The sequence below is a fragment of the Sardina pilchardus genome, chromosome 6, assembly GCF_963854185.1.
Source record: "Sardina pilchardus chromosome 6, fSarPil1.1, whole genome shotgun sequence".
NCBI classification, from domain to species: domain Eukaryota; kingdom Metazoa; phylum Chordata; class Actinopteri; order Clupeiformes; family Clupeidae; genus Sardina; species Sardina pilchardus.
In genome coordinates this window covers 24,244,719-24,271,190 of record NC_084999.1, presented here as the reverse complement: position 1 = coordinate 24,271,190, position 26,472 = coordinate 24,244,719, and the positions used below count along the sequence as shown (strand labels likewise).

At 44.1% G+C, this 26,472-nt stretch overlaps 1 protein-coding gene across 2 annotated transcripts in view; it reads left to right on the top strand.

The window, feature by feature from the left end:
• fam131bb (family with sequence similarity 131 member Bb) overlaps positions 1 to 24,290 on the top strand; it is a 34,800-nt gene extending 10,510 nt beyond the window's left edge. Inside the window, exons 2-9 of one of the 2 annotated variants that reach the window (XM_062539191.1) lie at positions 7,286 to 7,320; positions 9,380 to 9,415; positions 9,982 to 10,078; positions 13,603 to 13,827; positions 16,946 to 17,083; positions 20,158 to 20,489; positions 21,955 to 22,218; positions 23,512 to 24,290. In XM_062539191.1, coding sequence (XP_062395175.1) covers positions 7,286 to 7,320; positions 9,380 to 9,415; positions 9,982 to 10,078; positions 13,603 to 13,827; positions 16,946 to 17,083; positions 20,158 to 20,489; positions 21,955 to 22,218; positions 23,512 to 23,763 — 1,379 coding nt within the window. In that variant the 3' untranslated portion in view covers positions 23,764 to 24,290. Of the gene's footprint in view, positions 1 to 7,285; positions 7,321 to 9,379; positions 9,416 to 9,981; positions 10,088 to 13,602; positions 13,828 to 16,945; positions 17,084 to 20,157; positions 20,490 to 21,954; positions 22,219 to 23,511 lie in introns of both variants that reach the window. The other variant, XM_062539192.1, reaches the window with a different exon arrangement.
• Positions 24,291 to 26,472: the final 2,182 nt, after the last annotated feature.

Sequence of the window (26,472 nt, the reverse complement as noted above, 5' to 3'; positions counted from 1 at the left end):
CACACACACACACACACACAAACACACGTACATGCACGTTGAAACACGCACACACATACACACACACACACACACACACACACACTAACACTCTCTCTTGCACACACACACACAGGTGCATGAATTACATACATATGCAAAGCATACAACAGCATTGCACCAGTCGTATGCACATACACACACACACCCACATACTCAACAGATAGACATGTCTTTCTCTCTCTCTGGATCCCTAGCTCTCCCTGTCTCACACAAACTAATGCAAACCAGTTATGAAGAGTCAAGTCTGACATCTCTCTGTGTTACCATTCTTGGAGTTGGATGGTCACCATGGCATCCCACCCCCATGTGTGTGTGTGTGTGTGTGCATGTGTGCGTGCGTGCGTGTGTTAGCGTGTGTGTGTCTGTGTGTGTGTGTGTGTCAGTGGGTTTGTGTGCATGCGTGAAGCATGTGCGCTTTCTTGCCAGTGCCATGGCGTCTCAGAGTGGCGATGATGGATTGCGTCTGTTAACACGCCCTAAATTCCGGTGGCTGTGGAAACTGCTGCAGCCCGAGGGAGAGAGGCTTATGGGGCAGACCGATGCAGGTTTCCTGTTCCGCACGGACACTCACACGCACATCCTCCTCCCTCCTCTCTCTCTCTCTCTCTCTCTCTCTCTCTCTCTATATATATACAGTATATATATATATATATATATATATTTATACAGTATGTATCTATCTATGTATAAATGTATCTACCTACCTGTCTATCTATTTATCTTTCTCACTCTCTCATTCTCCCTCTATGTCATCTCTGATACTTTCTCATTCTTGCACCTAACACCACCTTTCATTCTGTCTCTCAATTTCTGTCTTTTTCTCTCTCCCTCCTCCTCTATCTTTCTATCTTTCTCTCTCTCTCTCTCATTCTAACTATGTTGTTCCATCTCTCTCTCTCCCTTATATATTCCATTTCCAGTGCCTTTGACGAGGCTCCTATGTTCCATGGCCGTAGGGAAGGTGTCCTGCTCTGTTGTGATGTGGGAGTTGGACACTGAGGGTGGGGGTGGGGGTGGGGGTGGAGGGCAGGGGAAGGTGGAGAGCAAGGGGTGGGTGGTTGAGCTTGGAAGAAAACAGCTTGGCTCATCAAGTCAGATCATCATGCGAACCTCCTTGTTGTTCCCGCTCACAGAGCCTGCAGAACCGTCGCCCAGGGACCCGCTCGCAACAACAGCGTTGTCGTGGGAATAGTTGCCTGGATGGCTGGCAGCAAGCTGAACGTGTGCTGCACAGTGGTTTCCATGGCGAGAGAAAAAACCCTACATAGTGAGCTGAGACAAGCAGGAAAACACACACACACACACACACACACACACACACACACACATACACACACACTGGCAATTTACCTCTGGAGCACTGTTGTATTCACAAAGAATTTGTGTAGTTTATCACACATCCTTCCTGCTTGCAGTTACTTACAGCACAGATAACCCTATTCGCCAAGCAAAATGTAGACATGCCTCACTTAATATTGTGTGTTAATATTTCATGCTTTAGTGGCCTTTGCGCATTGTCCCTACCACACTGGTGTGATGAGAGGCAGGCTATAAGCTGGGGTTGGGGGCTTTGGCTTCAGCACGGGTTTGGAGTGTATCTGTGAATTTATCAATTGGTTTGTTGCTGCAGTTTTGTCAGTGCTGCAGATTTCTAAATAGACATGGTATTTCTAAATGCAGCTTCAAATGAATGCATAACATGTTATTAATGACCTTGGAGAGTATGGATGTTACATCAATGTTGCATCAAAGTGCTTGTTTTATATAAAACTCTCTCGGAAGATCTGCTGGAGCATCTGATGCACAGCTTTGTCACAGTTTGCATCTGCCGTAATGTATGTTCTTAGATGCACAGTAGAACTTGAAGTCTCAGCGTGCTAGTTTGTCTGTGTGTCTTTTTTTTTTGCTAGCGATTTTCTAGATTCTAGTTTGAAATGCCACAGGCATGTTTTATAATTTAAGAGAAGTCATAGGTGTAGACCTTGATTATAATCCATTACCCTTTGGCAAATTCACAGAATTTGCCCACACGTTACTCTGTCCATCACTATTTGATACATTTTATATGTTTTTTTTGTAGATGTGTGATATCACACGTGCATGTGACAAGATCTAGACACCTAAAAGATCCAAGGCATTCTGAGGCTTTCTCATACCTGAGTTGGGATCATTATTTTGAGTTCCTCTCGGCTTGTTCTCATCTCGGAGACATGAAGAGAACCTCACACCTCTCACACCTCTCACTGGAGTCGTCTCCTCACAAGGGTGTTTTGTTGTGTCCTTCGGCACTGATCCAGGACCAGACTTACAGCGCTCTTATCACAGGCCTTCAGGCTTTACAATCTGGCCAATTGATCTCACATCTGCTGTTCATTAAGAGAGAATATAAACGGCAATGGTGATCTAGATGACAACTGTACCTGTGTGTGTGTGTGTGTGTATGTGTGTGTGTGTGTGTGTGTGTGTGTGTGTGTGTGTGTGTGTGTGTGTGTGTGTGTGTTTGTGTCAATTACTTTTATGTAGTTGTAACAGAAATTGGTGGGAAAATGGTATTAATACTTTATGATGTTCCTCTCGTAACAGGCCAAATTAAGATGTGAAGTACAAAATGTTTATGTTTGTGTGTGTGTGTGTGTGTGTGTGTGTGTGTGTGTGTGTGTGTGTGTGTGGTAAAACTGCATGTCAGTGCAAGGGTATGTGCCTCATGTCCATATCCCAGAAAAAAGGGGTAAATTCAAGCTTACACTTCTGATTATAAGTACCATATAAGGCAAAAAAAGCTGTAGAATGTAGAAAGTAGAATGTGCAGTTGTACCCCATCTTCTCTTCTCTTTTATCTTCCAATGTTCACATCACGCACAGCTTAATCTCCCTTATCTAGTGTTTGCCCCCAGTGGAACCATGCAGTGGCTCACAACAGCAACAGCTAGATTACAATTCCAGTCTTCTAGAGGGCCTGTAATAAAACACACAAGTGCTGTGTGCCTAGCTGCGGATGTCTGCAGCCGTATTTAAATGATTCAGTCTGAAAAGAGCCTGATAGGAACTCAGCCTGAAATGATCCTGGGAGAGCACCATGATTTTTGTTCTCTCTGTCTCAAAGTCTGATGGTAGCAACTGGAGATTTGTTTTTTTTAACGATGGTAGATTGTAAAGACCTACCTATTCATTGGTTGTTGCACATCAATCATTATTATAACCATTTAGAAAACCATCCTAATGTAGCCCATGTTTGCTACCACAGGTAACAGAATGGCATGTTAGCAGCATAGCTCAGTATCATTCTTATGCGTGAGTGGTTCAGTCACCATAGAAAATGGCTTCATGACTGCAGATGATGACGGATGGCTGACAGGACATCAGAGAGGGTCCTGACTCCATATGCCATTGGTCCTTGATTCCATGCCTGATTGCGTATACGGCAGTGGTGGTGATTGCCTCAGCGTCATGTAACGCGGTGTGTCCTTCTCCTCTCCCAGCAGTGATAGGCGGTCTGGCTGTGAGGTATTAGCAGCAGGATGACCTTCACCAGCAAGCACCATGAGATGGCTGACATTTCTGTATCACTGGGTCAGTGTGTCAGAGTACCAGACACCAGCAGAACACAAGGCTCACTGTGGCTTTTACGGCACGTTCACGTTGCCGTGTATTTTCAGCTCTGATTTTTGCAAGCGATCCGCTGTTGGGAAATGACACTATATACTCCTACTGACCATTATGGAGAGGAATGAAATGGCGGCAAACCGGCAGTCATTGTAGCCTGAATTAAACCATCGATCACGTGTGTGGACCATCAAAATGCTTTTATATAAAGTGTTCATTCTTGACAATTGAAAAAGCATATGTATATCAGCAGATAAGGCTGAATTTGTAATGATCGCAGTGTTCACAGCAAAACCATAGCAACACACTCTTCTGGTTTGTTGGATTGGATGTGCTGGACACATTCTGTTTTTTAATGCGTGTGAATCAACACCACATTCGTTTGGACCCATTCGCATGCGGTCAGCGAATCCTCATAGGGTTTGAATGACTTCTGGCCATTTCGGAGCTATAGCCGTGCAACACACACCAAGACATACCCACATAAACACGCTCACATACCTGCGCATGCAAATGCACATATACTGTAAACACACACACACACACACACACACACACACACACACACACACACACACACACACACACACACACACACACACACACACACACACACACACACACACACACACACACACACACACACACACACTTAACAGAGAGCTACCTGTGAGTCATGGGGGGCAACATCAGGGTGATTTTATTGTGTGTACACACACATACAATACAAACACATAAACCCACATGCACACACACACACACACACACACACACACACTCTCTCTCTCTCTCTTACTCACTCTCACTCACTCACACTCACTCAACAATGCAATGCACATGCATCCCTTGGCACAGCTCACACATACCTTATATTGAATATCACATGTCTTTCTGGTTCACTTTCCTAAGCTCCTGGTTAAACCAATACGGCTTAATGTCGCCCCAGCTGCAACCCCCGGTGGCTTCTCCTGAGGACACAATCTCAAATTATAATGGTGTTCATTTCTTTTTTCCCCCTCTTTCTAATCGCCCTGAGACCCGAGCTGTATTTAAATGTAATCAACTGAGGACCTCTGCAATTAAGTTATGTTTTAATTAGGGCCCAGGAAAAAAAAAGAAAGAAAGAAAAGCAGAGTAATGAAGAATAGAATACACAGATTCACTGGTGAAAGAGCAAAGAGCAGGTGACCCACTTCCAATCCTGATTCATTTGATCTTTTTTTACACCATAATTGTGTTTTTTCTCCTTCTTAATGAATACACAGTGTTTGCTTGCATGTGGAAGTGTGATCACTAGAACACTTCTCAGCTGTGCTCTTATCGTAATGAAAGGCCCACCTTAGGGCCAATAGCAACATTACCTCTAAATCTCAGGGACAGCCACACACACACACACACACTACGGCCTGCAGCTGTTTGCCTATGGCTGCTGTATAGAGGTGGCAAAGGCACTGTCCTGGACGTCATTCCTGAGCCACAAGATTAAAACGAAAGAGGCAGTGCATGGTGGAGAAGACTGTGAAAGGCCATATGTGATGATGGGTTGTGTTGCATGGGTAATTGGTTCATTATGGTTCCACGAAGTGCAGTGGTGATATGCCTAATGTATCTGTCTCTTCGGATCTGGTGAGTCACTGGACTCCATAGACGCTGTTGGTGGCTGTGAGTTGAGCTGGATTGGACACATGGGGTTTTAAATATAGGCCTGGCTAGGACTAATATGTGATAAGAGTGTGAGTGAGTAGTAAGTGAGGGTGTGTGTGTTTGTGTGCATATGGGTGCTCGCTCACATTAGTGCTGTATGTTGCTGGGATGAAGTAATGACAACTGGTGTGTGTGTGTGTGTGTGTGCGTGTGTGTGCGTGTGTGTGTGTGTGTGTGTGCGTGCATACGTGTGAGTGTGTTTGCTCATGCGTACAGTGGGTATAGTAAGTATTCACACCCATGCTAAAGTTGACTAAAAAGAGGAATATAAAATCATCTTTTGAGAATTGATTGTAATGCCTTAATTCAAAAAATGAGTAAAAATCAAACCGCTAAGGACACTAATTTTCTTTGTGATTGAAGAATGTATCGTAAATAGATAAATGTTCTTCCTTAAATACAGGTTGCATAAGTAATTGACCCCTATGTTAAATTCCCATAGGAGCAGGAGGATTTTTTATATGTTTTTATTTTTAAAGGCTAGCTATTTCATGGATCCAGGATATTATGCATCCTGATAAAGTTCCCTTGGCCTTTGGAATTAAAATAGCCCCACATCATCACATACCCTTCACCATAGCTAGAGATTGGCATGGTGCTTTTTTCCAGATAGCCTATTAGCCTGTTTGATTTGCATTGAGCTCAATGAGCATCAAACAGGCTAATAGGCTAACTGGAAAAAGCACCATGCCAATCTCTAGCTATGGTGAAGGGTATGTGATGATGTGGGGCTATTTTAATTCCAAAGGCCAAGGGAACTTTATCAGGATGCATAATATCCTGGATCCATGAAATAGCTAGCCTTTAAAAAATAAAAACATATAAAAAATCCTCCTGCTCCTATGGGAATTTAACATAGGGGTCAATTACTTATGCAACCTGTATTTAAGGAAGAACATTTATCTATTTACGATACATTCTTCAATCACAAAGAAAATTAGTGTCCTTAGCGGTTTGATTTTTACTCATTTTTTGAATTAAGGCATTACAATCAATTCTCAAAAGATAATTTTATATTCCTCTTTTTAGTCAACTTTAGCATGGGTATGAATACTTACTATACCCACTGTACGTGTGTGTGTGTGTGTGTGTGTGTGTGTGAGCACACACATGTGTGATGGAAAGAGAGAGAGAGAGAGGAGAGAGAGTCTGCCCGAGTGAGTTAAATGCAGGTTAAGGAGGTTCATTTCTGAGTCAGATTCTGAAAGCCATCAGCACCCAGATTGCATGAGAGGATAATGGACTGGGATGGGATGTATAATTTAATTATGTCATTACGTGTGTCCTGAGGAATACATCTGAACTAGCTCAGTAATGTATGCTTCAATTCACATCCATCACTAATTAAGTCATCAATCCCTTACTAATGGTTCTTAAGAGCTTGCAAACAAATGTGCTGTTGACAACATGACCATTGAAAAATATTCAAGGGACCAGAATGTAATTTTTGTACATTTACAAGAAATGAACTCAATTTGTTTGTACATTTCATAATGTAGGCTAGTTCATGTTATCTGAGAGAAAGTGGTCTAAACAGCGGCTTTTAGTTGCATATGCAAGGCTGCTTTGGTATAAAATGGCAGTCCAGGGGAGCGAACAACTACAGCAAATTTCTTCCTGAGATCCCAACTGTGTCAACCTGCAAACTATAAATGGAACTGAGAAGTTTGGCGGTACACACACCCTGACTCATAAATGAGTCACACATCTGTCTGCCGCTAGTCTCTTCACATTACTTGTAATATTGTCAGGTGGGGAGGTTGGTGGTATTGCGAGGGAGTGCTTTGTATTGTTTTATGAAATTGATTTCTTGACCTGCCCTACCCTGGTGTTTTGGTAACAATATCTTTCTCTCTCTCCCTCTCTCTCTCTCTCTCTCTCTCTCTCTCTCTCTCTCTCTCTCTCTCTCTCTCTCTCTCTCTCTTCGCCCTAGCAGCAGATGGACTCCCTGTGCAAAAGGATGGAGAGCAGGTAAGTCGGTCGCTCTTAAAAACTCACTGACTCTGAACGCTGGAGATTTTCTCAACAGCAGTCATGTCTTATCATGATACTAAATAGCCTTTGGTGTTGAAGGGCATCAGTCAAGGAGAACGGAAAACCTTGACGCAAGTTGCCTGCTTGGAAGAGTCCAATTTCAGAGGAAGAGATAATATCCACCAGCACCATGACTGAGCTGCATTAGACACATTAGCAGATTACTGTCACTGCTCATGCTAGCTTATAGAGCACATGTTATGTTTAGAAGAGAAAAAATGGCTTCCTCCACCACTCACACATACTGTATGTGCTTTAGCTGGATGCTTGACTGCCTCTGCCTCCACCATAGCAAGCTGTGTTAGTGTGTCCTTCCTGTAGAGCTATGTCGTAGTCTAGATAACAGTTGACTCTGGCGTGGATGCAACCCCAGAGCCAACTGCTAGTCATACTCCCTGTAGTGTTAGCATTTCCTTTAGCATTAGCATCCCATTGTCTGCTACATTATACATACCATTACCTGTCCTCTCTCTCTCTCTCTTTCTCTCTCTCTCTTTCTCTGCTTTCTCTACAACACTTTTACTAAACCTTGAAAAAAAAAAAAAAAATACAAACCCCTGTTGTTCGCGAGGAACAAAGCGGCCCACCAAAAGGATTGATCTCCAACTGCCCGCGAGGCCTGGCACCCGTCAATTGTTTAAATGATGAAGGAAGAGCTAGAAAGGCTGTTGAAATGTGGTCGCTGGCTGCGTGCGGAGAGCCTTCTCTCAGGTGGATTTTATTCTCTTTGACGGAGAAGAAGCTTCATCAAAAAGACATGAGTGGCTCACATACTCATACATACACATTATTAGCTACACGGGTTGCTAAGCTCCATGCAAGGACATGATATGGGCTGAAATGAAAGATGAGTAATCTCCTATCTGCAAGCCTCAGGGTGTAATAGCATTAGAATTTCTGGCTCAAGGTACTTCAACAAGAATCATGACGACGACGTCTCTAGGAAGCATTGCGGATAAACAGTCATTGACACAGGCTAGCCTACCCTATTTGATAAGACGACCACATTCTCATTCATCCAACAGACAGAACAGCTTGTAGGCTGAGACTGATTCTTGAAAAAAAACTTGTGAAAAAAATCAACACATGCAAACTGAAAAGAAGATCAACAAAAAGCAGGCAGCTGAACACTTTTGCTCCAAACACAGCTCCGTTGATCTCTCAGAGAATGGCTGTTGGCAGTGTGCCTTCTCTATGGATTTGGGAGTGCGAGCAGGCGTGCATGTGTGTTTACGTTTCTGTGTCTGAGAGAGAGAGAGTGTGTGTGTGTGTGTGTGTGTGTGTGTGTGTGTGTGTGTGTGTGTGTGAGTGTGTGTGAGAGAGAGAGAGTGTGTATTTTGCCTTTCATGTGCACAGCAGCAGACCTGCCTTGACGCTTTTCCTCGGGCGGCACTTGTGTACGCGGCATTGTGCTCTGTGACAGGGAGGGATGATGAGGTGCTGGTCACGGGTGACAGCGCGGGGGGAAGCTTATCGCCTCCCGCACCTTCACCTGTTCCCCCACGCCCCCGCAATCTGTCCAGCAATAGCCCCCCATTTCACAATTGCTCCATCAGAGAGCGCCCAGAGAAAGGGAAAGAACAATATAGGAGAAGAGGGAGAGAAGCAGAGCCTTGCGTGTTCCTCATACACACAGCGCTAGGGAGAACAACAGCGATGAACGAATCCCCATATTCGACCCCTTCCCCTGCCCTCCCTCTCCTTCCTTTTCTTCTCCTCCTTTTCCTTCACTCTGGCCTTTGGCTCCCCTCTGCCACCTTTCCTTGGCTGCTTTGGATGGACTCCAACATCGCCCGCTCCTATCTTCTCGCTCTCTTCTTCCTCAGCCTCTCCTTTCGAGTTCACATGTTTTTTTATGAACTGTCTTCCTCTGTCACAATCCTTTTTTCTCCCTCCTCCTGCCCCCTTCTCCTCTCCTATGGTCGTCTGTCTCTCTCCTTCTTTTCCTCTTCTTCTTTCCTTCCCCATCCCCCTCTCTTTCCCTTTTTTCTCTCAGCATGGCCAAACAGACTTTTCATGGGATGGAATCAATGTAAGTGTTTGTGAATTTCATTCCCTCATTACGACCTTTCTTTTTAGTCTGTTTATGAGTTTGTTGTTTTGTTTACTTTTTTTATTTTCTTTACCCACCACCTTAGATAATCTACTCAATCCCCTCTCTTCCCATCTCCCTGTCCTTTCCTCTCTCTCTCTTTCACAATCTCTCAAAGATCAAAGGTGAAGTGCTGTAGTCCTCTGTGCAGTCAGTGTGTAGCACAGTACTCTTTTATCACAAGGCTGTAGCTGATGAACCACACTTCCCACAATGCAAGTGGAGAGACACTGAGAGGCAGGCAGCTGGAAGATGTAGTGCTCTCAAGTGACACTATCTTTGTGTGGATGCTGTTCTAACCTTATTTTTACCCTTATATCTCCCTTCACTCCATCCTCTTAATATCCCCTCAAATACCCCTCACACTGTCCCACTGTCCCAAAATCCCCATTTTCTGTGTGCTGCGGTACACTTCCTGTTTCCTCACCCTCCTCTCCCTGTACTTTATTCCCTCTTTTCTCCCCATTGTTCCTCCTCTATCGAATATCTTGCTTCCTCCTATTCAGCTCTCCATGGAAGACACAACGTCCATCTTGCCTCGGCTGAAGAAGAGGCACTCCAATGCGTACGGGATCGGTGCTCTGGCTAATGCGTCTCTATCAGGTGTGTCAGGTGTGTGTCTGTGCTGTAAATGGTAAAGTGACACCATGTTGGCTCCAGGACGACCTGGGGCCAACATGGCCCCTTTGTGGGTACCCCTTATCACTTCCTGTCCTCCATTGACAATACTCGCCAATGACCTCTCCCATTGGTGTAATACCAACAACAAAACTCCTTCCTTGAAAAAAAAAAAAACACTACCCACTACTATGCATTACTTTCATGTGGCTTGTTGTCTCTGAGTGGTGATGGATTGGAAATGTAGGTGTCAAGTCAGTTATTCTGTCCTGTGTGTATAAAGTGAATATGGAGTGTAGTGTTGAACCTCAGTCAGTGAGGTTCTTTTTTTTTTTTTAAGTATATTTTTTGGCCTTTTTGCCTTTATTAGTACAGGACAGTGAAGAGGTAGACAGGAAGCAAGTGGGAGAGAGAGATGGGGCGGGATCGGGATATGACCGCAGGCCGGATTCAAACCTGGGTCCCCGTGGGCACTCGGACCCGTAAATGGTACGGACGCTTTAGCCTGCTGTGCCACAGCGCCCCCCAGTCAGTGAGGTTCTTGTGAAGAATCTTCTATCGTATTCCTTTCTCCATCTAAGCTTTACTCTATTCTACTTGAACCTGATCACCTGACTTTGTGGCTCATCACTGTTAATCATTGTCATTAGCCATCGCTTTTGCGGAGAATGGAGAAGATTTTTTTTGAGCTTGCAGGGCTTGATTCTTAAATTTCAATCAAAACTTTATTCTGTATTCTACAGTTTCAATGAGTTACACCTCAAAGTAGTTTTAGATTTATATTTAGATTTCACTGCGAGATTGTTTAACCGGAGAATCTATTGAGAGAACAAAACGTTTGCTATTAGGGTGCTATTGGGGTGGCCATTTCCATAACACCAAAAAGGAAGACTTTTGCGGCATTTAATGAGGCAAAAATAGTCACATAGGACTATTGTGTACTCCCAACAACAATGCTGTTTTGTCCATGATAACGATGGTAGTGATTCTGTAATAAGCATACGCTATTCATTGCATGACAATTTGATCTACGACATATCATGATGTAAGCATGAAGAGGAACAAATATTCCTGTAAAGGCGAAAAGTGTTTATTCACAGTATTTACATTTATTCAACGTATTGTGGTGTCTTTCAAAAATCGGACCAGATGAACGTGCCTTGCAAAGGGCACAGTGCCACAAAACATAACATTCATACACTTAAAGTTCGCATAAAAATAAATAAACAAATAAATGACTACAAAGTATATACTGTATATTTCAGTTCTTAACAAGCATAAATAGCTTGTTTTATGTAAACAACAAGAGAGTGAAAAAAAAACACCATGCGACTGGTTAAAGTTGAACTGCTCAAATAGTCAAATATTTCTACAGCGATTCAGTCTATTGGGGACTTGTCTGCAGTGTCTTCGTCTCTATGTGTGCAGCAGTCCACCTGTATTTTTAATTGATTTAAGTTCCTGTCCTCAGTATCCTGTTCTTCAATTTGGCCTCATCAAACTCTACCTTCACCTTCTGCTGCAGCTCAGGAGACAACATCTCTAGGGCCACCTCTTCCAGGTTGAAGCGGAGCTTTGCTACAGCGTTATCCAGTGGTTTCTCGTGCACACGCATGCATTGAATGAACGCTTACCACTACCACTTAATTGTATGCCGCTATGATGACACCTAATTAGCATGTATGTCCTCCTGATTGGCAAAATGTTTCTTTTCTTTTCTGTCGGTCTGCGGTTTCTTCATAAATTGTGCAGCACATTATCAGACAAGAGACAGAAGCATAATTTGATTCTGGCGGCTCCATGGACCAGAGGTGTCCTCGACCTCGTCCATAGTTTGAGAAATGGTACGCTGCATCCCAGGAAATAATCTAGAGGCCCAGTGCAACTCCAAATAGGAGAACAAATGAGCGTCCAGCTTGAGGCTTGGCTGAACGCCGGACATGGCATTTATATTACAGACTATCCAGCTTTAATCCGGATGTATGGCCACCCTATGTGCTATGCCCACTTTTTGTTTGTCTGTTTTCTTTTAGCTATCTGTTAGTGTCTGGTGCTACCTGCATTCTTAAGTTTCAACAAAAAAAATGTTCTGTATTCTATATTATATTCTATTTTACAGTTTCAATGATAGTTACACCTCAAAATAGTTTTGGATTTCATTGTGAGAGTGTGCTGCAGAATATGTAACGAGAGTGCACTAATTGTGTTCCTACGTCTTCAACATGCTATCCACTTTTTGTTTGTCTGGATTCGGTTAGCTAGCGGTTAGCGCCTGGCACTGCCCAGACCCAGAAAGGGCTGGGGTTAAGTGAGGCAAATGCGAGCCGTCCTGACAGCAAGTGACTGGAGGCCTGCCTGCCTGGCTGCCTGCTTGCCTGCCTCAGTCAGATTGCAGTTACATGAATGAGAGAGGGGGCTTTTTAATGAGAAGCATGAGGAGAGAGCGGCGCCTGAATGTGCAGATGAGTGTGAGAGCAGAGAGCCATGCCGCCAAACAAGCCAACCTTCCATTAATCTCATGACATCTCCCATCTAGCCCCGGTTAACCTCCCATCCGCTGTCATGCCCCCCTCCCCGCTTTCCCCTGTCCCTTCTCATCTGTTGCACTGTCCCCTGCAACGCTGCTCATCTCCTGGGAGTGAGTCATTATCTCCTGAAAGCTCAGAGGCTGTTACATCCCCATCACGTCACACACACACACACACACACACACACACACACACACATGCATCATGATACACACACACACACACACGCACGCACACACATACATACACATGCATCATGATACACATGCATCATGATGCACATACACACACACATGCAAATAGACAAACATACTTACTGTACATGCACACGCAAATGACAATTCATACATATGCATGTACGCACACACACACATATATCCACACACACCCACACAAAAACACACACTAACACATAGAGAGAAACAGTTCATTACTGTTCATCATGTCATCCACATTTCCATATTGGCCAGCCACTTGACTCTCTCCTACATCCACCGTCCACCAAGTATCCAGGGAAATGCAGTCTAACGTTTTTTTTCTTCGGCTCCACCGTCATGCCTGTACATTCACGCCTCTCCCCTCTTCTTTGCATCTGTCACATGCAAAATAAACGTCTAATGCCCCATAATTCCTCTTTGCTCCATCATCAACCAATTGCCTCATTTCCTGTCTGAAACACTATTCCTATTAAAACACCCCTTCCACCTTGATACCACTATCTATCTATCTATCTGTCTATCTATCTATCTGTCTATTTATCTATCTATCTATCTATCTATCAATCTACCTATCTATCTATCTGTCAATCTACCTATCCATTGAAACACCCCTTCCACCTTGATACCACTATCTATCTATCAATCTATCTGTCAATATCTATCCATATATCAATCTATCTACCCATCCATCTACTCATCTCCCCATCCATCTACTCATCTGTCCATCCATCTATTCATCTGTTCATCCTTTTCCTCCTCTCAGGGGTGTCCCGGTCCATGAAGGACAAGGTGACGAAGCCGACGGCGATGGCGCAGGGCCGCGTGGCGCACATGATCGAGTGGCAGAACTGGGGCATGCAGACGGTGGGCGCGGGCGGCACGTATGGCGTGCGCGCCTCCTCCCTGCACATGCAGCAGGAGCGCAAGATGGAGAACGACGCCTACAGCGACCTGAGCGACGGGGAGAAGGAGGCCCGCATGACCGCAGGTCAGCCGTCCACCACCCGCCTCTGCCGGCGGGGGGGGGGGGGGGGGCACATGCGTCCAATGACTCTTACTTACGACTGGGCTACACCGGGCACGCAACTGAACCACTACATACTACTAAAGTACTTGCTAAATGGTTTTTAAAACACTGGTCTGATTTTTTTCAAATGTGTGGAGTGCTATCATGTCTGGTGTAGCCAGTTCCACTGACTATGGCGGTGGCTAATTGTTGCAGCATACACTCTACGAACTGAACACTTCAGTTGTGCGTCCGATGTAGCCACAGCTGTTAGTTGCATGTGTAGTAGTCAGTAGTTGGTGACACTGATGTCTCAATCAGCACAGACAGATGGGCACGGACAGATAGTTGCTGACGCGACTCAACAAGGGTTTTTCTGACCCCCGCCAGAACCTGCGCCAGAATCATTTGATAATCAGCGGATCTAGAAAGCGCTGCTCCCCAAAAGCTGACAGTGTCATTTAGAAATCCTATTTCTTTAATTTCAAAACTGTCGTGTATCAGCATTGTGTAGGAGCCACAAAAGATGTCAACTTGGACAATATTGCACAGCATGCAGAGGGGTTCAGTTGTGGATATTTTAGGGGTGGCGGGACGCTGATGGCCCGTTGTTCCTGAGTGATTGTCCACAAGCGGGTATTTGTCACTTGAGTCTGGAAGACTCTCAAAGCAACCGAAGATTACCAACACAATTCGATCAAATCACCTTCGATTTAGGCCAGTGAGGCAATTGGCAGGGAAAATACTAATCTGATCTCAATACTGAGCCCTTTAGCCTGCCGCTAATGGGATTTCCCTGTTGCAGTTGTGGTGAATGGGGAAACACACACACTCACACACACACTCACACACACATATATTAACATATACACACACACGCACAAACGCATGCATGCACACACGCACAGACACACACACGCACACACAATGCAGTGAATTTAATGCGGCTGTGGGAACAGAGGGGTGATCGGAGGGTCGCTGCTGCACCCCTCCCCCGCTGTCTGTCCTTGAAGAAGGCTCTTCACCTCTAGTGGCAGAGCAGATCGATAGAACCATCCGACGTGTGATTTTTTCTACGAGGGTGTGTGTGTGTGTGTGAGTGAGTGTGAGTGAGTGAGTGAGTGAAAGAGAGAAGGAGTTTGAGGCAAGAATGCTGAATAACCCAGCCAGTGTTTTTTTTTTCTGAATCAGTCTGCATAATGAAGTCCCAGACTCCAGACACCCCAAAGTGTCTATGGCCTGAAATGTGTTTAATAACGTGATTGGATAATGTTATTTAACATTAGCTAGCCCTCATTAAATTAAACAATCCATAATTCCAATTAATTCACCTGTACAAAATTCAGCGCAGCAAGGTCACACATTAGCTTTCTATCGTAGTGTGTTTCCTCCATATTCATACCATGGTAGCAGAGACTCGTGTGAATGCATACCACTGCTGTTTACTTAATTCTTTAGAGTAAACCCTTCCCCATTTCATGCCCAAGAGAGAGAGAGAGTGAGAGAGAGAGAGAGAGAGAGAGAGAGAGAGAGAGAGAGATACCTTTTACCGCTCAAGCCCCAGTGCAGTGTGGGAAGTGTGTATCGTCTCCTGTGGGGGTTGCCAGACTCTGCTCCATGTTTTGATGGGCGCTGCTGCTGCTGCTGTCATCTCTCATCCCCCTGTGCTGCAGCCACAGTGAAACAGAAAGCCTGGAACGGATTATTATGGGATGGGACTGCACGTTGTGGTGGAGTAGACTTATGCTTATTGTTGCAGTCAGTGGGTAGTTTTGGGTGCTAAAAATAGAACTGCTCTGAATCTTGACTTACAAGAATTATGTAATTATACAAAGGAGACAGTGTTTGGGCATGATGCATCTGTGTTGTTGTTTTTACTTCTGCAGACCCCTGTGTGGTCTATAAAAGTACATGATCAAAAGCGATCAGGTTTCAAAGACGACTGCATAGGAAAAACTGTTTTTAATGCATGTTATAATTAAACTAGCTCTCTGACAGAGGCACCCACAAAATGCTGATATGGAGTAATGTACGTAGAAGAAAAAATGTTTTTATGGAAAGAAAAGCTTTCCAAAATTACACTTGGAGTATTCTCTCTCTCTCTCTCTCTCTCTCTCTCTCTCGTTCACCACAGGCTATGTGTTTTAAAACTAGTTCTAACAAAGTCGTGAATGTCACCATGAGGGATGCCTCCTACTGTGAGTCTACTCATTTAGGGCTCCCCTGTTAAAGATATTGCTGCCCTAATGAGTGCCTGCTCCAAAAACGTATTACATCCGCCAGAGCCCTGCTCCAGAGTGTAATGTGTGAGTGATGAGTGGCGAGCTTTATGGGCTCTGGTCCGTAAAGTGCCTTCTGATGACCCAGCGGGCTCAGCAGCTCATCAGAATATGAATTTGGTTCCCTATCATGAGTTATTCATGCAACCGCGTCTGAGCTTTGAGGCTCTGCGATGCTCTTGCATGATTCATTTATGATATTGTGTCTGAGGAGGTGTTTGCTGAGGGGTGGGGTAAGAGTAAGATCTTTGTCCTTAATGATATTAAAAAAATATCTTAAAGGTGCTCTAAGCGATGTCGGGTCACGTCACTTCTGTTGACGTTCAAACAAAAAAAAAACAGAGCTAGCTTGCTACACTCTCCCCTTTCCTCTCGTGCAATGGAAACTCTCCTAAACGCGCATCTCGTCAGTGATTGGCTGGAACAGTTGTGTATGTTTTTATGGTCCAGGCTGGGCCAGGTTGTTTTTGTTGCCGTTTTTGGGCTGTCCACACAGAGACTACATTTTTCTTACCTTGTATTCATTGCACAGACAGCTAGCGGATGGTGAGATGTTGTTTGCTGTATGTATCAAAAAATGTTTTAGCTTAGAAACCGCGTAACATCGCTTAGACCACCTTTAAGCATAAAAAACAGTGCAGTGCCATGATCTGAACTGGAAGCAGTATCGTATTCTGAAAGGAGTTGGTTATGAAACATAGATTTCTGTTGGAGGCTAGGAGCATTCCTCTTCCCCTTATGCAGTCCTCAGGTAACCATGACAATTACACCAACCTTTACTGTAAGCCTTTGTCTCTGACTTTTGAACTTTGACCTTGCAGGAGTCCTGCAGCAGTTTGCCATCTCCGAGGCGACACTCCTGGCATGGACGTCGATGGATGAAAGCATGAATGCAGGCTCCAATCAGGGCAGCGTGGCCCACCTGAGCGAGACCAATCAGGAGAGCATCACCAGCAGAGGTACTCTAAAACTACATTTCCCATGATCCTGGAGCACCTCTCCAGTTAAATCAGACAACTGAAGTGTGTTGGGAGAGAGGAGGTACTAACAGGGACTACTGGAGCCAGCCTTGAAAATTCTAGTACTTATCACCTGACTAGAACTGACACTTGACTGTATGGAAATAGCACTCACTGATGCACTAACTTATCACTGTATAACTTATACGTATCACTCTACCTTAAATTGTTTACCATGTTGAGAGTCGCTTTGGTTAAAATTTGTCATGTAATATAATGTAATGTAAATGATCATAACTCAGGGTTACCACAAGACTCACTGAAAATATCTGGTGTTAGATAATGTAACGGTCTTAATGCTTTATCTGGTCATTCTCAGTGTTAGCAATGATATTTTCTTGAATGCTTTGTTGGCATACATAAGAATAGGATGAGGATATTGACTTAGAAGCTGTCAAATTTGTCCTGTTGACCTGTTGTCTCTCTATTAGGGTTTAACTGGCACACAGGAATAAGAGTACAGCTAATACTGTACCGATGTTTGATGAATACCTTGAGCTATGAAATACTATGAACCTCTCTTCAGAAATATCTCCTTCATCTCCCAAACGAGCCAAGGTCATAGAGTGTGTGCGTGTTTATGGGACAGAGAACAGGGACACTTCAACAGAGCCTTTGGAGAAAAGGGTTTGTCAGTTTCCACAGTATGTGTAGTGTGGTGTGTGTACTGTATGTGTGTGTGTGTGTGTGTGTGTGTGTGTGTGTGTGAGAGAGAGAGAAAGAGAGAGAGAGAGAGAGAGAGAGAGAGAGAGAGAGAGGCAGGGAGAGGCTTAGTGTGCCATTTTCCTCTGTAAACAAAGAATCTCATTTCTGGTCGCCGGGGGGCATTAGCACACTGAGAGCTTGTTTTACATTCACAACCATGACCTGAGGGAACCAAAGACGAGGGATTTCAACTTTATAAATAGTACCATTGGTTATTATTATTCCGCACTGTTTCATAATCCTGAATGGCGTCAACACAGTCAGCTTCCTTGTAACGACGTTTCGTGAAATAAGAGAGATAGCACAGCACTCGATGAAAAATATGTGTTTAATGATAAGAGGACATATATTCTATTAAATATGTAAACATATATTACAGCAACTGTTCTCTTGGGAAACTGGTAGTATTTCTCATTATGAAGGCGCAATTGACATCTATGACAGAATACTTAATAGAATATTTCCTCTGCTGTATTTAATGGCATCCTACATTTCCTGCCCACTGCCTCAGAATTGCTATTTGTAAGATTCAGTGGTGAACACTCCTTTAGAAGTACTCAAAGGGGTCGTAAAAAAGCACAATCTTTTAGTCACGACACGACCTTGGGCTCGGTCCAATCAGACGGTGGGATCTCGAGGCACCGCCATCATGTCATAATTCCGTAGCAACTCCGGCAGCTACGGTGCACAGATTTGCCACCAAATAAACTTGATTTAGCCCTTTCCCTCATCTCTGGCAGTCTCTGTTGATAAACTTCACAGAGCGATGCGACTACACACTCCAACAACTTCTTGCAATTAATCCTGGGTTCGCTCTCCGAGAATGGCTGTCGTATGTCAAGAGGTGGTGATGCCAGAGATAGTTACAGGATGTTGTTGTTTTTTTTAAATGCGGCTGTGATGAAATAAATAAGAAGCTAGATTGGAATATGCAGTGGTGCAAAAAGGAACGTGACTCAAGACTGAGAGCCCTATCAGTCAGTTGGACTTTTGTTCATTAACAGGAAACACAGTCTGCCACTGAGAGTCATAAAGGTTGGACATTACAAATAGAGAAAGAGAGAGAGACAGAGAGAGACACAGAGAGTGAGAGAGGGTAAAAAAGTATACAAAAGGAGGAATATTATACTCAAAAGCAGCAATGGCCATAATGTGTTCTCCAGTAAGTCAGCAGATGACTCACACAGATCTTGTTTATGTCATTAGGATGCCGTTTTAAAAAATACACCTCTGCATAATGTTATTCTAACTCGGGATGCAGGAAGCTGGCGTCTCATAAAAGTTGCCAACGTTGCGTGCAAATTTAGGGGAAAAAAGTATTTCCATGATGTTCACAACAGTCATAAAATCCATGAAATGCTGCTCAACAAGGCAAGCAATCAAATTATACTGCTGCGTGTGCAGGCATCATTATGAAGTATAGCGCGCATCTCCGTGAGGAGCATTTGTCATAGTGTACAAATACAGAAAGCAAAAGCAAGATCTCCTCAGAGGCTTGATTTCAGACTCCTCACCCACGGCGCATCCAGAGCGACTCAGAGCGGCATTACCCTGGGTTTCCACCCCGCAGGGCCGTTTGGAGAAGATCTAACCGTGGTTGCGTTTGACGTTATCTAGCCCTTAACGCTTCCCGCGATGAGTCAGTGGGCACGGCTTGCTGGCAGTTTCATCATGCTCCCCCTACATCTCTGCTGCTGCTGCTGCAGCCGCCACCATGCACACTGGTTTAGGTGGGCTACAGTGCCAGAGGTCAAGAAGACAAGATAAACTTCTGAAGCCCTGATGTCTGGGCTGAGTTGGTCTCTAGGTGTGAGCTGACATGCCAGACTGGGAACTTTTGAAGTTTACAAGTATCTTTATTTAGCAGTTCCACCACCAGCCTCTACTGTAGCTCAAAGAGAAAACACAATCATGTCTCTCTTTCTATAACTTCACTTTGGGGCCTAAGTTTAGTGATGGACAAATAAAGTTTTCTTTTTAATGAAACTAATTTAATGCTATATAATAATAAAAACAATTGGGTAAGAAACAATATGGGTAAGACTTTAAGCACAGATGTTGATGAGTCTACTCAGTACTCCCACATGCAACGCAATTGATGTAGCTCATGCACCAGAACTTGGGTTGTTGACAGACTTGGCACTTTGCCTGCCGTTTGTGTGACAGATGCAGAGACTCCAAACGAAAAAGTAATTAAACAATAATGCAAAAAAATGTTGTACAGGAGCCCTGCCTAGCAACATTGTTCAAAAGGTTGCCCCGTGTGTCATCACCTTAAAGATGTGTTCTTGTCTGTTGCCGGCCTTCAGATCAGATCCTCCACCACTCCTCTGCGGAAGTATGGCCCCATACGTACGTATCACAAGGCCACTACTGCCTCTCTTCCTCGGACGCCTGGGAGCCAATCAGCAACGAGCCCTCTGGCGTGGCCTCGCCCGCCGCTGGCTCGTACGTGATGGCGGGCGGGACTTCCAGTGAGGGAGGCTATGACGGCAACGCCGCCGCTACCCATTTCCTGTCGCAGCAGCAGCAACAGCAGCAGCAGCAGCTTGCCCTGCAGCATAGTCAACAGATTTGCCAGCAGATCCAGCAGCTGCAGCAGTTACAACACTACCAGCAACAACAGCTGCTACAGTATCAGGTACGGATCAAACTACAAATCCCATAAACCACTGCAACACAAGCAGCCACAGCTGCCTCAACCCACAAAAGGCTCAACTTGCTCAAAGGTAACTGCAGTGGCAGTAGCAGTCGTAGCAACAGTGGTGCCACAGTTCATGAATGAGCCATTTTGTACCACCAGCAGGGATTGGGCTTTTAAGATTAACAGATTTTAAGGTAACAAAGCTCCATCAGCAGCAACTTTGAACATAAAGAGAACCTATCTCTATACCTGCTCTAGAGTATAGGCCCTGTTTAACTCAGAGCAACCTCCATCAATGTAGCCTCCATCAACTGGTGGCCTCTTGGAGAACGAGAGAGAACTACTAGGTGTACAGCTATCGCTCGACAGTTCATAGAGAGTGTAAACCGCTGTTGTGCTGTCTGAAGTGATTTTGATTCAATAAGTAGCCCACTGAGCCAGAAACATTTAGCTGCATCACTAGTTGATTGGAGCGATGATTAAGAGCACAGCCTATGCCCAGTAGGCACACTAGCTGAGCTTTGCCGCACTCACCTCAATGCTGCTGCCTGTATTACCAGCTGATTTGAACCACTTATCCACTAACAATAGTAACAGATGTGACGTTAAGAGATTGAATGCAAATAATATGCAATAAATGACTTTTTGTATGATCACAAGGACTATAATGCAAGTCCCATACTGATTAAGGCTTTAAAATGACTGCATCTTACAGCATCAAACTGTTTTTCTACTCCATTTAAATAGGTGCCTTAGTTCTGATAGAATAAATCTCAGTTATTGACCCAAGCTCAGTTATTGACCCAAGAAAAACAGTAACATATAGGGCCATAATTTGGGCAATATAGTTTTACAGTTTCCTAAGCAATTAAAAATTCTTTAAAAGACTTCATATTTGTATGATCTTTCGTGAGAAGTTAAGATCAGTGACTGACGCCATCATAAGACCATGCAAAGTCATTTTGTGAGATGCATACCATTTGCAAACAACGTGATGCATACAAACAAATTGTATGGGTGTGCTGTTTCTTTTTTATTACATCTGTTGTGGTTCACTCTTAGGCCCCGAGGATTTGCACGTTTATGTTCCTAACTCAGCTATACGACCTCCTGTCAGAGACAATGATAGCTTTTGTGGTGTGTTTCATCCTATGCACTTGCCAAACCTTGCTTCACCTATACGCATTATGAATTATTATGCATCTCTATTCTTTTTTTGCATCGTATCTAACAGGTCCCTAAGGCAATATCCTAAAGGAAGATGCCCTATGCAGTGTCATGGAGCCATACAATATTGTACAATACATTAAAGAGTAGCTCCTAATATATAAATATATATTATGTATGTTTCTTCAAGCAGCGAGTGTTACATGTGGTTATCCCAGCAAAATGATATAATTCATAATGAATGCATTCCTTGTGCAATGCATTGTCACCCCCTGTTTCCCTTCTGCTCTCTCAGTCCCTAGAACAGAGGCTACACAGCGCCACTCACTCTTTGCAAGCCACGCCCAACAGCACCATCCATAGCTTGCAGCCGCCCACACACCACCCGCCACTGGTGGACTTGTGGGGGGCGGGTCATATGGAGGCCTATCAGTCAGAGGTGGGAGGGTTTGTGGGTGTGGCGACCGCCTCAGAGGGCGGTCTAAACGTGCCGACTGCAGAGGAAGTAGTGAAAGAGCACTCACCTTTGCTGGAGACGCAAGAGGAGGAAGAGGTCAAGGTGGGTTGTGGGGTCAAGGGTCACGATGGATCAGCTGTTCCCATGCTGATAATGGAGGGGGTCTGCCATTGATCAACACGAGACATTTTCATCTGAAATTCATTTATTTTTGCCGATAATGATATTGGTCATCCAGTAAGTTTGAGGATATAAACAATAAAACGAATGCATTATAGAGAGGGAAAACAGACAGACATAAGACAAATGCATAAAATATGGTATAATAGAGCCACTTGATGAGTTCGTCGCCGAACCACATTTGTATTCCAAGTTCCCAGGCACAACACAGACGTTCTGAGTATTGTGAAATGAAAGACCATATTTGGCGATAAATATTTAATCAATGACAAGGGTTTTATTTTGCTAATGACCAGGAAACATCAAGCAATTTATTAGGCACTGTCACACAACATGGGCCGAGCTGTCACTTCTCACCACTCATGCTCTTAATCAGCCAAACAAGAGCAGCACGGGGCCATGGGCCGCAACACGCTAGACGCTACACGCTCACAACAGAAGCGCTCAGCTGCTGTTTAGGGATCAGACACACACACACACACACACATATATCCGCATACAAGCACACACACACACACACACACACACACACACACACACACACACACACACATATCCGCATACAAACACACACACACACACACACACACACACACACACATATATCCGCATACAAGCACACACACACACACACACACACACACACACACACACACATATCCGCATACAAACACACACACACACACACACACATATGTACATACAAACACACACACACCCGCACACATGCGCATACAAACAGCCACATATACAAGCACACCAACAAACACGCACGCGCGCACGCACACACACACTCAAACACACAAGGGAAAGGCTAGACAAAACATACGCATAGCTCTTACTGAGAAGTGAAGGTCACAATGCATGTGTACTGTAAGCACCCACATTCGCTTACTCTCTCACTCTCTCTCTCTCACACACACACACACACACGCACACACTCATCTACTCAGGTGTCTTTGTAATAAGATCTGTCTACGTTTTGGGAAATATGATGTAATGTGTACCAGAATGTCTGTGCATTGGTTGTCAGTCCTTGATCAAGGGAGCGGGTATTGGGCATGAATGTTTAATTTGTGTCTGTGAGTATAATGGTCTATTTAAATAGTCGTCACTCTCACAGGAATGTTTGTATCTGTGTGTGTGTGTGTGAGAGAGAGAGAGAAAGAGAAACAGATTTGTCACCAGCCTGATTGAGAATCTCTGTGTCCACAGGAAGAGGAAGTAACGCTATGCTTGGAGCCTGAGGCCGTCACTCTAAGCCCCTCCCCTGCCCACGGAACCCCGCCCACCGGAGGCAGCAGCCCAGGACATGCTGTGCACGGCACCCCGCCCACCGGAGGTAGTAGCCCAGGACAGGCCACGGAGCGCAAAGCCTCCGATGTCACCCCCTCCGTCATTGAAATGCTGGAGGAGAAACAGGAAGAGATGGAGGGGTCATCAACCACGCCCATAACCACCAACTGACTGACAGGTGTGAATGGAGGACTTTTAGAGGGATGTATCCAAGTTACCGATCACCTAACCCTTTGATTTTCAGGTATAACACACTTCTTGGTTTTGGAAACGGAAACATTGGCATAATGGACTTAAAAAGTGACAGGTTGATGGAGCTAATACGAAAATATATATATATAAATTGTCTTTTTAATCGTAATTTTCTTTTTTCTTTGTTTTTTCTTTTTTTTTGTGGAAGTCTTATATCCCTAAATAACACCATGGGGCTGAAGGGAAGAGTCAACTAGAGGAGAGAACAAAAGAGAAAGAGACAGAGAGAGAGAGAGAGAGAGAGAGAGAGAGAGAGAGAAATAGAGAAAGTTATAAAATGACTGCGGTCTTGCATGCTTTTAATGGGGAAGTGACTGTACTCTCTCACGTCTTATGAAATATTAACAGTATCTAGTAATAAGATATGTCAAAAACAATAATAATTTTCTACTAAAGTGAAAAACTACAAAAACATATATATAAATATATACAACTGTAAGATACATGAACCATAAGAAGACATCAGATTTATTTCTCTCCCCAGGTCAAATAACCTTATGAAAATGTAAGAGATTGAAATCAGGCATTGAATTAAAGGCTGATTCCCACCTATCATGATAAACAAAAGGAAAATGACCCCATCCTTTTTTGCTCTCTGTGATGATAAACAGATGTGCATGTACTTCCTTAAAAACAGAGCCACAATCGGAATCTGTGTGTGCTCTGGGATTTCTCACTGAGTTTTACAGTTGCCTTGGCTACCCTGTTATACATCAATATAAATAAGTCTTTATTTTTAATAGATTTAATTTGATGCTACTTCAGTGCCACTTTGGGGTCCCTTTTCTTTTAGAAAAATAAAACAAGATGTGGTCCCTCTCTCCTGGTTGTCACTAAACCAAACGGAAGGATTGAGATAAAAACGGCAGAACCCTTGACGAAGGATTACACACACAAATATACACAAACACTGCTGCACAGTATTGCATTGTATCCTCGAGTGCTTCCTTTTCTGTCTTGTGGTATGCATGCTGTCTGCTAGTGTCCTATGGTGTGCTAAGAACACTGTACTGTATAGAGTTTTGCACTGAATCCCAGGACGAGTGAGCTGAGATTCTCTGGCAGGAAGTTGTATGGGTCGAAATAGGCAGAAAACAGGCTTACCTTTGCACTCAATATGGCCGCCAGAGCTGGGTTGCCTCAAAAACGAACGATCACATGAAATGCAGGATAGGGATGTTCTAAAGAATGCCCTGGAGAGCTTAGAGAATGTTTCAGACACAGATTTCAGTGACAGTGGAGTTCTTATTCTAAGAGGTTATTATAGTTTAACATACAGTACATATGTATTCATGGTAAGTCTCGAAGACAGTCTGGTCTTTCAGGAACAGCACATCAACTGGAACAATATGGTGGAGGTCACCATGACCTCAATGGGAGGAAGTATCACAACAGACTTGCTTTTAAGCCGGTGATTTCAGGCTTCAGCTCATCCATGGTCACCTGGCCACACCTGGTCACACCTGGATCCATGTAAATACAAATCCAATTCACATTTTCAGCCACAGGACTAATTCATTTATTTTTGTACTAACCAACTAAATCTCGAATTCCCTTTTTTTTTTGGAGCATATCAGTTGTGTTTTCCCCTGGACAACCAGCTACTGGGTTTATTTCACAGCAACACTGTTCTGGAGATGGGGATGTACACTGGGGCAGACGTGGAAGATGTAAATATCGCAGTGCTTGAAATGGAAAACACTGGAATATCTGTGCGGCTTGGAGCGCCCCTCAGAGTGGACCTGGGATGTGGGTGGACTGACCTCGGTGCAGGAGGTCCCTTGACCTTGTGTGTACAACTCAGGCCAATCAGGACTCAGCAGTGAGTAAGATGTCTTCCTGTTTCGCATGTGCAAGTGTGTTGCGGGGATGCGTGTGCGTTTGCAGTGGACATGGAAAGATCGCTTAAGGGCACCCAGACAAATCTGCATGAGTCACACGGATGATCATGAGATTATGATTCCTTCTTTGGAGATGATTTCCTTTTCACCTTTTTGATGATTGTGTGTACAACTCTGAGGGGGAGAAAAACAAACAAATAATGCTTATAATAGCCTACTTCTGAGGTTTATTGACTTCGATGAATTTATTTATTGATTGATTATTTATGCAATGTTGGGACAATGTTTATTTTTCTACGGAATTGTAGGTTCCCCTCCTCCTGTTTGTTGGAGTGCATGTCGTTGGTCACACAGTAGTCTTGGCAACGACTCGAGGCACCGGGCAGACGTGAAGCCCAGTTCTCTATCCTGTGTGTGTTTCTGATCCCATTTTCCCTGAGCCACCTCCTAGGGGCTGCTGCTCCACACGAGCATTGTAATCTCAACCTCAGTTCCTGTGAGAGTTGCTGCGGAGTCATGGTAACAGGTAGTACCATTGTCCACCAATCAGCTCTCTCCAGACTGTCCAGAAAGGTGGAAAAAAAACACACACACAAAAAGACAAACATCCACAAAATGTAATGAATAGTTTATAATGCTCTGATGGAGCCACTTGGGTCAGGAAGCCAGGTAAACCGTGGTCTTTAGTTGCACATTGGACTTCTCTTGTCTTGACTCGCTAGCCAGGGTTGAGCTGACAGATACCTGTTGCCAATGATATGTGTTCGTTTATTGATTTCAGAATTCT